The 12,564-nt window shown below is 48.7% G+C and overlaps 1 protein-coding gene across 2 annotated transcripts in view; it reads left to right on the top strand.

Annotated features, from left to right (window-relative positions):
• The window catches only part of LOC133503189 (protein-glutamine gamma-glutamyltransferase K-like), a 45,343-nt gene extending 33,948 nt beyond the window's left edge, over positions 1-11,395 (top strand). For both annotated transcript variants that reach the window (XM_061824512.1, XM_061824511.1), the window contains exons 9-14: positions 1,063-1,255; positions 2,916-3,069; positions 5,006-5,290; positions 6,830-6,990; positions 8,356-8,492; positions 8,584-11,395. In XM_061824512.1, coding sequence (XP_061680496.1) covers positions 1,063-1,255; positions 2,916-3,069; positions 5,006-5,290; positions 6,830-6,990; positions 8,356-8,492; positions 8,584-8,743 — 1,090 coding nt within the window. In that variant the 3' untranslated portion in view covers positions 8,744-11,395. The remainder of the gene's footprint in view (positions 1-1,062; positions 1,256-2,915; positions 3,070-5,005; positions 5,291-6,829; positions 6,991-8,355; positions 8,493-8,583) is intronic.
• Positions 11,396-12,564: the final 1,169 nt, after the last annotated feature.

Below are 12,564 nucleotides of genomic sequence, written 5' to 3'. Positions count from 1 at the left end.
GGTACTCGAACGCCCCCGACGAAACCCGGAAATAACAGAACGCGCCCGGCCAGACCAGCTGACCCACGACGCATCCCGACGGTTGATTCGGTTTTCGATCGGATTGTGGTCGACTACCGCGGCTCTACTGGAATTGCGTCAAGATATGTTAGGGCGCAGGTGTGAAACTCAAGGCCCGGGGGGCCAGATGTGGCCCGCCACGTGATTTTATGTGGCCCGTGAAGGCAAATCAAGTGTATCAATTTCCGTATTTTTTTTTTAAATCTGGACTAAAATTGCAAACGTTGATATCATAAATGATGACGATGAGATATTGCAAGCATTTTTTGTCATACCAAACATCAATAATAGTTGAAAAACCCCTTACCATTGATTTCCGATTCCAAAACTAGTTGATTAATTTAATGTGTAAATATGATGGGTCAAATTAAAGAGTTTCAGTCATAATGGCCCTCTGACAAAAACCATAACTACAATGTGGCCCACGATGGAAATGAGTTTGACACCCCTGTAGGGTGTCACATGAAGGTTTCAAATAATTATAAGAAAGGGTTTGGGTTTTGTAGCTAAAATAGGGTTTGGGGTTCCAAACAAGGTCCCCAGCTTGTTTTAAGGCTTCCGGGGCAAGGGTTGGTTTCAAATTGCGGTTACAGACAGGTCCATCCAACCATCCGTTTTCGTAGACGCTTATCCTCACAAGATTCGCGGGGAGTGCTGGACCCTATCACAGCTGTCAACGGGCAGGAGGCGGGGTAGACCCTGAACTGGTTGCCAAGCCAATCGCAGGGCACATCGAGACACGCAGAGAACACGCAAACTCCACATAGGTGGCGGCTCCGGGATTGAATCCGGGACCTCAGACCTCTGAGGCTCACGCTTTCCAGCTGATCCACCGTGCCACACGTCGGGTTTTAAACAACAAAAAAGGGTTTCAAGACTGGTACCGAGTGTGAAATAAGGGTTGCAAACCGGGGTGAGGTTTCCGAGTAAGATTTCCAGCCTAAAGATCCTTTTGGGAGCTCCGTTGACGGAAGTTTGTTGGCTTCTCCCACCCCCCCCAAGGAACTTTCACGTGTGGAACGACTGCTGGATGGCCCGTCACGACTTGCCCCCGGGGATGGGCGGCTGGCAGGCGGTGGACGCCACGCCCCAGGAAACCAGCCAGGGCACGTTCCGCTGCGGCCCCGCGTCTCTCGCCGCCGTCCGCGACGGTCAGGTGTTCCTCAAGCACGACGCCCAGTTCGTGTTCGCCGAGGTCAGTCCAACGTGTTTGTACGTAGCGCGGCACCACATTGTGCCGCCTTTGTGATTATTTATTAGATATTGTCATGAAAAATACATATAACATGATTCACGTCAATGTTTACACGAAAAAAAAAAATATGAGCTCTCCGCTCATCCATGCGTCATCCATGCGCAAAGTTGCGGAAGTCTCATCCGACATTAAAGTGGTCGCCATATTGGCTGCATCTTCTGTCCGTGATGTCACACTGGGACATTGGCCAATGAAAACACGCGGTGCACCGTAACTATGGGAGACGAACACGCCCCTTCTGACACGGAAGCTCATCTCAAGAACATCTCACAACCGAGTGAAGTGACTGGGTGTTTCGAGCCATTATTAGATGATATGCGGATCACTTCTGACGAACAAGACTCCCCGACAGTATGTATGACGGTATGTAGCGTACTCAGGAGGACAAATGCAGATCATGGCTAAACCACATACCCGTCCGATCCACCACCGCGTTGGTGATAAACAACGGCGCCCACAAGTGACGACGACGGCACGGCCAAACCGCCTCCCCGTCCGATCCACCTTTGTGGCGGTGGTGCCGCGACGAGCCACCCCATCCGCCGATCGCGGCTTCGGCTGGGGTGGCACATCGACACATTTAGCACCCCTGACTCACGGATTACGCCCCCCCCCCAATTATTGCTTTTTTTAGTAGCTGTATACACACCTACCCACAAAGTTCTTGTCCTTTTCACCTGTGCAATCCATTTTTGACGCGAACCGGGTCTTTTGGAAAAATCTGAAGAGCGAATCCATCCTCCCGAGCGTTCGAGCAATATCCAGCAATACAAACGAGCCGGCATTTCGGCTAACAAGGAGCTAGCTTCCAGCGGGTAAAACTAGTAGAAACGGACAAGACCGCCTGAGTGGGCGTCTGCTACTAACGTCACTTCCTGCTTCCTCTCGAAAACAAATCCCTCGAGAGGAGTTACGAAAAGCCATATACGTGAAAATCGTGTTTTTGTGAGTGCATGCCGGCTGCCGTTTTTTCATTAATAACTTACTAAAAAAAAAATCACGCGTTTCATGACAGTGGCACTTTAATGAGCAGCAACTCTCAGGTCTGTGAAAATTAAGAATTTTTTTTTTTTTTTTTACGCTGACTCCCTTTTTTTCTGGAAAAGGAAGGAGTGGTATACGCCACAGTCTCCGCTTTGGTGCAGCACTGCCTCAACGTCTCCTTGGATAAAAGACGACTACTGACGCCGCTGCGTTAACCCCCCAATAATCTTTGCTCTGCTCTTTCAATGCTTGCGTCACATACTTGTCGGTCTCATTTTCACGCTGCCTTTAAAGTGTTTCGGTATTTGACTCCGGAACGTAAACACTCCCTCTAAACATCTCGTCGGACCGGTCGCGCAGGATTTTGCTCAAGGGCGCACTCGGTTTCACCCGCGGCCGGCTTGAGAATCGAACGGGAAGCGGAGCCGCCGAGTAAGTGACAAAAGTTGAGCGCGTACAGGACAAGGCCGACCGAGCGTCGACAGCGTACCCGCGTGCGCTGCGTGTTAACACTCGGCCATATGGCGCCCGTCAAAAGTGACACTTCACCTCTGTTCTCTCTTTCGCGCTCTCTTTTTTTCTTCTTCTTCTTCCTCTCCCCTCTGGCCGTCCTCAGGTGAACAGCGATAAAATCTACTGGCAGAGGAACCCGGACGGGACCTTTTCCAAAATATACAGCGAGAAGAAGGTCGTAGGCCACCTCATTAGCACCAAGGCCGTCGGCTCGGACCAACGGAGCGACATCACGCATCTTTACAAGCACCCCGAAGGTAACCGCCGGCCTTGGAATAAATATTCGCTCCGTTTGCCTTGTTGACGTGAAAACGGTTGCGAAGTGAATTCATTTGGTGTGGGCATAAGTGGGCTGAATCTCGCCGGCAAGTGCGTGTGTGACAGTTGGCTGGATCTCACCGGCGAGGGTGTACTTTCTGGTCAGCGTTTGTCAGTCTCATCTTTTCTCTATGGACCGGCTCTATTAGTCTCACCAATACGCGTATGCATAAGTAGTCTGAATCTCGCCGGCAAGTGTGTGTGTGACAGTTGAGAGGATCTCACCAGCGAGTGTGTACTTTCCCATCAGCGCTTGTCAGTCTCATGTTCTTATGGACTGAGTCTAATAGTCTCACCAATAAGTGTATGCATAAGTGGGCTGAATCTCGCCAGCAAGTGCGTGTGTGACAGTTGAGAGGATCTCACCAGCGAGTGTGTACTTTCCCATCAGCGCTTGTCAGTCTCATCTTTTCTCTACGGACCGACTCTATTAGTCTCAACAATAACTGTATGCACAAGTGGGCTGAATCTCGCCGGCAAGTGCGTGTGACAGTTGACTGGATCTCACCAGCCAGTGTGTACTTTCTGGTCAGTGGCTGTCAGTCTCATTTTCTCTCTACAGACTAACTCTATTACTCTCACCAAGAAGTATATGCATAAGTGGTCTGAATCTCGCCGGCAAGTGTACACTTTCTGGTCAGCGCTTGTCAGTATTATGTTCTTATGGACTGACTCTAATAGTCTCACCAATAAGTGTATGCATAAGTGGGGTGAATCTCGCCGGCATGTGCATGTTTGACAGTTGACAGGATCTCACCAGTGAGTGTGTACTTTCGGTCAGCATTTCCCAGTCTCATCTTCTTTCTACGGACTGACTCTATTAGTCTCACCGCTAAGTGAATGTATAAGTGGGCTGAATCTCGCCGGCAAGTGAGTGTGTAACAGTTGACTGGAAATCACCAGCGAGTGTGTACTTTCTGGTCAGCGCTTGTCAGTCTCATTTTCTCACGGACTGACTCTAATAGTCTCACCAATAAGTGTATGCTGAATCTCGCCGGCAAGTGCCTGTGTGACAGTTGAGTGGATCTCACCAGCGAGTGTGTATTTTCTAGTCAGTGGTTGTCAGTCTCATTTTCTCTCTACAGACTAACTCTATTACTCTCACCAAGAAGTGTATGCATAAGTGGGCTGAATCTCACCGGCAAGTGTGTGTGTGACAGTTGACTGGATCTCACCAGCGAGGGTGTACTTTCTGGTCAGCGTTTGTCAGTCTCATCTTCACATGGACAGACTCTAATAGTCTCACCAATAAGTGTATGCATAAGTGGGCTGAATCTCGCCGGCAAGTGTGTGTGTGTGACAGTTGACTGGATCTCACCAGCGAGGGTGTACTTTCTGGTCAGCGTTTGTCAGTCTCATCTTCTCTCTATGGACTGACTCCACTCGTCTCACCAATAAGTGTATGCATAACAGTGAGTTGGATCTCACTGGCAACTGCATGTGTGACAGTTGACTGGATCTCACCAGCGAGTGTGTACTTTCTGGTCAGAGTTTGTCAGTCTCATCTTCTCTCTATGGACTGACTCCACTCGTCTCACCAATAAGTGTACGCATAACAGTGAGTTGTATCTCACTGGCAAGTGCATGTGTGACACTTGACTGGATCTCACCAGCGTGTGTGTACTTTCTGGTCAGCGCTTGTCAGTCTCATCTTCACATGGACTCACTAAATCAGTCTCACCAATAAGTGTATGCGTAACCGTGGGTCGGATCTCGCCAGCGAGTGTGCGCGCCTCAGTGGGCGGGATCTGGATGGCTTTTTTTTCTTTACGTTAGCGATTAAATACAGTATGTATCACTGATTTAACTGTACTGCTCAAAGAAACGTCCGTTGAGTCCTTTGATTTGAACGGATTCCCTTGTGTTCCCCTTCAGGAACGGCAGCTGAGCGCACCGCTGTCGAGACGGCATGTCGTTACGGTTCCAAAGCGGAGGTGTACACCTCCCCCGTGGTGGAGGACGTGGCCATCGCGGTCTCCATGGACGCCGACGGCCCGCGAATGGGGCGGGACGCCGAGCTGACCGTCACGCTGCGAAATAACAGCTCAGAGAACCGTAACGTCGTCTTGCATAGCCAGGTCGCCGTCATGTACTACACCGGAGTCCAGAAGGGGACCGTCAGGACGGACCACACCAGCCTGGACCTGCTGCCCACTGAGGGTGAGTGCCATTGACTCCACAGTCTCCACTTTGCTGTTGCACTCCACTTTCTTGCTGGCATCTGCCTGCTATTGGCCAAATGAAAATCTCCATTTCTGGATGATTAGCTATGATGCCCCACAGTCTCTGCTTTGCGTAAATGTTCTGTTTCCTTGCTGCCCTCAGTGTCCTCTTGGATAATAATACATTTCCTAAACTCAAGACACTGTTCAGTAGGCCACTCCATTTTCTCACTGCCCTTCATCTCCTCTCGGATAAAAGAAGACCTCTAAGCTCAGGGAGCCGTGATATTATTTATCTTCTCTCGCATACAGTAAAACCCTCAGTTATGGACGCTGTGAAGTTGTACTCCACAGTCTCCGCATTGCTGCAGCACTCCTTTTAATTCTTGTCCTTTGTCTCCTCTTGGTTGAAGGAAGACTCTTTACCTCTCGTGACTGTTGCAATACTCGACAGTCTTTGCTTTGCTGCAGCTCTACATTTTCTCAGTGCCCTTAGTCTCCTCTCGCATAAAAGAAGACCCTTATCCCTCGACTTTGCATTGTTATACTCGCTGATTTTGTGCAGCATTGTTTTCTTACTGCTCTTAGTCTCCTCTTGGATAAAAGAAGACCTCTAAGATCAGGAAGCCGTGGTATTATTTTCCACAGTCTACACCTTGCTCCTCAATGCCCTTAGTCTCCTCTCGCATACAGTAAAACCCTCCGTTATGGACGCTTTAAAATTGTACTCCACAATCTCTGCTTTGCTGCAGCACTCCTTTTTATTGTTGTTCTTTGTCTCCTCTTGGTTGAAGGAAGACTCTTTAGCTCTAGTGACTGTTGTTATATTCGACAGTCTGTGCTTTGCTGCAGCTCTCCATTTTCTCAGTGCCCTTAGTCTCCTCTCGCATAAAAGAAGACCCTTATCCCTCCACTTTGCAGTGTTATACTCGTTGGTTTTGTGTGTGGTTTTGTCTCCTCTTGTATAAAAGTAGACACCTTAGCGCCTGATGCCACAGTCTGTGCTTTGCTGCAGCAATCCATTCTTTCCCTGCCCAGAGTCCAGTCTTAGATCAAAGAAGACCCCTTATCCCCGGAAGCTGTGGTGTTATGCTCCCGAGTCTCCGCTTTGCTGCAGCGTGCCGTTTTCTTATTGTCTTCACTCTCCTCCTTTTTTTTTTTTTTTTATCTCATTCCAACTGACGCATTCAAGGTGATTTGTTTTTCCCAGTTGCCGCCATAATCCAGTATATTGAATTCAGTGTTGGCAATTCACTGTGTTTATTTTTGGTGAGGGTTTTTTTTTTTTTTTTTTCTTCGTGGCGTTGCCTCCTGCCTCCACAGCATTAAAATCTTGAAGGATGCTGATGCGCCTGCCACAATTTTATCAGTCTCGGCAATCCGCTGTCTGCCGCTGTTGGTTTTGAGCGCGAGCACAATATATCAAATGGCAGGACCAATCTGCACTGCTGTCAGTCACTTGTGTGATTGCAAAGGGCTTTTTTTTTTTCTATTTTTTTTTTTAATGGCATGTGTCTTATTTCCCCCCCCCCTTCAGTGAAGGTTTTGGAGTGGACCCTCGAGTACAAAGACTATAAGGACCAACTGGTGGACCAGGCCGCCCTCAGGCTGACTCTCTCCGGCCAGGTCAAAGAGACGCAACAGGTGCTCGCCACTCAGTTCAGTTTCCGACTCAGGACTCCGGACTTGCTCTTAAAGGTAAGACAAACCATAATGTGCAAATGAAGTTGGGACGTTGTGTTGAACATGGATCAAAACAGAAAACAATGATTTCCAAATCATCTTCAAAGCAATCCCACTGCTAGTCTTTGTATTCGTTTTTGATTTTCATTTATCAATGTCCCAACTTCAGTGGAATTGGGTTTGACCTGTGCGTATGAAATAAAATCTAATGTGCGCTCAAAAGACAAGTTCAAGGGAAGGCGGCACGGTGGATCAGCTGGAAAGCGTTGGCCTCACAGTTCTGAGGACCCGGGTTCAATCCCAGCGCGCCATGTGTGGAGTTTGCATGTCCTCCCCCGTGCCTGCGTGGGTTTTCTCCGGGCACTCCGGTTTCCTCCCACATCCCAAAAACATTAATTGGACACTCTAAATTGCTCCAAGGTGCGGCTGTTGTCTGTCTCGATGTGCGATGCAATTGGCTGGCAACCACTTCAGGGTGTGCATCATCTCCTGGCCGTCGACAGCTGGGATAGGCTCCAGCACTCCCCGCGACCCTTGTGAGGATAAGCAGCAAAGAAAATGGATGGATGGGTTCACTCCGGTTTCCTCCCACATCCCAGAAACATGCGACATTAATTGGACGCTTTAAATTGCCCCTAGGTGTGATTGTGAGTGCGGCCGTTTGTCTCTTTGTGCCCTGCGATTAGCTGGCGACCAGTTCAGGGTGTACCCCGCCTCCTGCCCGTCGACAGCTGGGATAGGCTCCAGCACTCCCCGCGACCCTTGTGAGGATAAGCAGCAAAGAAAATGGATGGATGGATGCACTCCGGTTTCCTCCCACATCCCAGAAACATGCGACATTAATTGGACGCTTTAAATTGCCCCTAGGTGTGATTGTGAGTGCGGCCGTTTGTCTCTTTGTGCCCTGCGATTAGCTGGCGACCAGTTCAGGGTGTACCCCGCCTCCTGCCCGTCGACAGCTGGGATAGGCTCCAGCACTCCCCGGGACCCTTTTGAGGATAAGCAGCAAAGAAAATGGATGGATGGATGCACTCCGGTTTCCTCCCACATCCCAAAAACATGCAACATTAATTATACACCCTAAATTGCCCCTAGGTGTGATTGTGAGTGCGGCCGTTTGTCTCTTTGTGCCCTGCGATTAGCTGGCGACCAGTTCAGGGTGTACCCCGCCTCCTGCCCGTCGACAGCTGGGATAGGCTCCAGCACTCCTGTGACCCTTGTGAGGATAAGCGGCTAAGAAAATGGCTGGCTGGATGGATGTATGGATGGACGGAGAGGGAAAATACTGCATATTGTGGCTGTGATTTTTTTTTTTTTTGCCTCCCTGAAAAGTCCCACATAGGGACAAAAATGTCAACATGAACGTCTTCTTTGATTCAGCCTGTGGGGAAGGCCGTCGTCGGGGAGAAGGTACCCGTGGAGATTTCCTTCACTAACCCGCTACCTCAAGTCCTGAGGTCGGTCATGTTCCACGTGGAGGGACTGGGCCTCACCACCGCGCGAAAGATTCATTACGGGTGAGCAGAAAACCGTACACCGCTGGCTGCATTTTTTTCCCCTCCCCCCCACTTCCTCGTTTTGGACTCACCCCACCCCGCCGCCCTTCAGAGACATCGGGAGCCGAGCCACCGTCTCCCTGACCGAGCACGTGGTCCCCACGCTGCCGGGGCCCAGGAAATTACTGGCGTCCCTGCACTGCCGGCAGCTCACGCAGGTCCACGGCGTGACCGACGTCGCCGTGCACCCGAGAAACTACGGCGCGCTGTAGCCGGCTGACCTTTTCTGAAGAAAGGATCAAGAAGAGCGCGCAGTCAAACTTTATTTCAAGCCCGACATTGGGCACGGCGAAGGGATATCAAAGCCCTCGGGGCAAATGTGGGATTTCACCTCGGAAAAGCACTGAAAGTGAAAGTGGAGTCGCGCGCTGAAATAATTAACAAGCTGGAAGTCCTTGTCCTTTACGGTGCGCTTTTAGGCACGCTCGGTCGGGTTGAAAGAACTCGACACGCGGCGGGACCTCCAGAAGGTCAGCGACGCGTCCAAGCGGGATTCTCCTTTCTCCAGTTTGCGTGCGTTGAGTCCGTTCAAGACCAAATTGTCCGTAGGTGCCAATGTGAATGCTCGTTTGTGTTCAATTAATTAAAGGGTTCGGTGTGCGCTGTTCACAAATTTATGAATGAAATGCTTCTGATCCAGGGCGGCACGGTGGGTCAGCTGGTAAAGCGTTGGCCTCACAGTACTGAGGTCCCGGGTTCGATCCCGGCCCCGCCCGTGTGGAGTTTGCATGTTCTCCTCGTGCCTGCGTGGGTTTCCTCCGCTACTCCGCTTTCTTCCCACGTCCCAAAAACATGCAACATTAATTGGACACTCTAAATTGCCCCTAGGTATGCTTGTGAGTGCGACCGTTTGTCTCTATGTGCCCTGCGATTGGCTGGCGACCAGTTCAGGATGTAGCAGCTGGGGTAGGCTCCAGCGACCCTCGTGAGGATAAGCGGCGAAGAAAATGGATGGATGGATACCTCTGATCCAAGTCACTTCGGTGCAGGCAGCGTGGGATCGATTCCCGCTGCGACTGACTGGCGACCAGTTCAGGGTGTAGTCCGCCTTTCGCCCGAAGCTAGCTGGGATAAGCTCCAGCTTCCCCGCAACCCTTGTGAGGATTAGCGGCTTGGATAATGACATGACACGTTTGATCGAATGTCCGTTTGCCTGCACCTCCATCAAATTCGACCAAAATTGCGTTAGACCAGCTGCACCAAAAGTTCAACCAGCTTCCAGCAGGTATTAAGTTTTGACCGGCTTTCGGTCATCAAATTGTCACACGTGCCGTGCCGTGACAATTTGCCCATCTTGGCGTTCGCCAGATTGGCAAACATTATTTTTTGAACTGGTTTATTGTCTTGTATTGTATTTTCTGTACCAAAGCTTGCTTTGCGCCTCATGATGCATTTTTAAATATTGCAAACTGTGAGAAAGCCTCAACATTGAATTTGTGGTCTCCAGCACTCGAGAGAGCGAGAGAGACGGAGAGAGCACTCGTGTGTGGATGAATTCACAATTATTCATCCCTAACGGGGGCAAAGTTTGCATGTACAGTGGCACCTCTACTTAGCAAATTAATTTGTTCCGGAAGTCATTTCATAATGTACATTTTTCTCAAGTAGAAGCGCTTTTTCCACGTAAACAGCTTAATCTGTTTCAAGTCCCCCACCCAAAAAATAAGCATTCAAAGTGCATCATGTGAAGAAGAAGAAAAATTATGGTCATTTACCTTCGGAGGGGGCGGCACGGAGGCTCAGCCGCTCAGCTGGAAAGCGTTGGCCTCACAGTTCTGAGGTCCCGGGTTCAATCCCAGACCCGCCTGTGTGGCGTTTGCATGTTCTCCCCCGTGCCTACGTGGGTTTTCTCCGGGCACTCCGGTTTCCTCCCACATCCTCAAAAACATGCAACATTAATTGGACACTCTAAATTGCCCCTAGGTGTCCCCCGCCTCCTGCCCGTTGACAGCTGGGATAGGCTCCGGCACTCCCTTGACCCGTGTGGGGATAAGTGGCTCAGAAAATAGATGGATGGATGACGTGGTTCTTTCCGGCATGCCTGCTTTGGCCACCAGGGGGAAGTATAATACATGCATACGTAAAGACTAGAACTAGACAATCACAACTGCTCAGGAGGCTGCATTTGTTGCAGAGGATAAAGAATATATGCATTTGAGTATTGTTGTATTTGTCCGTCTACATGTTTTGCACCATGCTTGTGTTTCAAGATTAGGGTTACTACTACCTCAACGGTCATGCTAGTTTCGTTAGCCCGTGAATATAGTTTGCCACTGTGTTTTAGCATGAAGCTAGTGGCGTTTTTTTTTTTTTTAGGAAAAGTTATTTGTCGTTTGGATAAATGTATACGGTTTTGTTGTAAGTTTAGTCTTACGGTAAAGTTTAAGCTTGACTGCTAAGATAGGCTCCAGCACACCCCGCGAGCCTTTTGAGGATAAGTGGCAAAGAAAATGGATGGATGGATAATGCGAAGAGGAGGTTGAGTAACAGGCAAAAGGCATCGTGGGGGATGGAGGTGGAGGCAAACGTTTGACAGCTGAGAGAAAATATACGTACGAATTTCTTGGGGCCTGTGGTGAAGAAAGATGAATAAACTTGCAAAAATCACAAATGAAAAACTCACAAAAAAGTTGTACTTTATCAATAAGCGCTAGCGCATGACAACGTGTGATTCGGTGACACTCGAGCGTCGAAGGGAAACGAAAAGGATCGTGGGTAAAGATTGCCGTCGCTCCTGGCCAATGGGATGCCAGGAAGATGGCGCGGTGATAGCCAATGGGAGAGAGGCTCTATGGCGCCACTTTCAAACCAATACACAAGATGTTTACGTTCGGTGGAATTTGGGAGCTGCGAATCCGGCGCCTATTTTTTCTTTTCATATCCTGAATTTTCTTTGTAACCACAGACTATTTTTCCGAGGAGGCTTTTTGTAACCTGAATTTTTTGTTTATCACAGACATTTGTAAGTCCAGGTACCGCTTTAATCTTAGCTCGTTTGTTAATGCACGCAAACTGTATTTTATAAAGTTATTATCACAGTACTTCTAATAATTCTGATATTGAGAGTACAACAAATCAGCTACACAGCTAGCATTGTGATATAATGCTAAAATAATACAATGAGTATCACGTTACAGCTAGCGCCGCCTATTGCCGGTATCATGATATGGCTTTATATGGCCGGTATAAAAAAAAAAAAATATTCTACAGTATCACAAAAGGGTGTCACAATATGACCTAATATCACAATACAGCCGCTATACAAACATGGCCCGCATCACAGGTCATCTTTGATACCGATGATGACATAACACGTATCATGATACTTCCAATATTAGGATACAGGTCGTCTCACGATGCCAGTATGGACAGTATCACGATACAGTTAGTTACAATATCGCCAATATGTATAATTAAAAATAATAACACTATCATCACGATACAGTGATCACCACAATAAGAAGTATTACGATACAGCTAATATTTCGATGAAACTACTGTTGCCCGTACTGTATCACAAAAAAACAACTTGTATGGCAGTACAACTTGAATCAAGATCCTAGTATCAGGATTCAGTCAACATCAGGACATGACTAATACCTGGATACGAATACTAGTATCTCTATACACAGAATATCTGCATATTAGTAGTATCCACTACATCCGTACAGCAAGTGTCAGAGTGTGGCCAGTATAACAAATGAATAACTTTGTAAAAATGTCTTTTTTTTTTCCTCCACCAAAACCCGATTTGCTCTCTCTCTGATGTTTTAATCATGTGAACTAAGAGCAAACGGTGAGGAAAACGCAATCCGACGAATGGAGCGTACGCTCGCTTTTGTACAGATTCCCGATTATTATTCGCTACCGGGGGCCAAAGTTTTTCGGTTTTTGTTTGTTTCCGCGCTCGCGCTCCGACCTCCTTTTTCCTCTCAGCCCTTCGCGCCGAACACGTTCGGTTCAAATTCGGCGGACGGGAGACGAGTTATCCGGCGTTCTCTCGGGGATAGAAAAAGAAACGAGGGGAAGGAAT

This window comes from Syngnathoides biaculeatus, chromosome 7 (assembly GCF_019802595.1).
Source record: "Syngnathoides biaculeatus isolate LvHL_M chromosome 7, ASM1980259v1, whole genome shotgun sequence".
NCBI lineage: Eukaryota > Metazoa > Chordata > Actinopteri > Syngnathiformes > Syngnathidae > Syngnathoides > Syngnathoides biaculeatus.
Note: the sequence above shows the minus strand (reverse complement) of the source record. Positions and strands in the feature narration are given on the sequence as shown.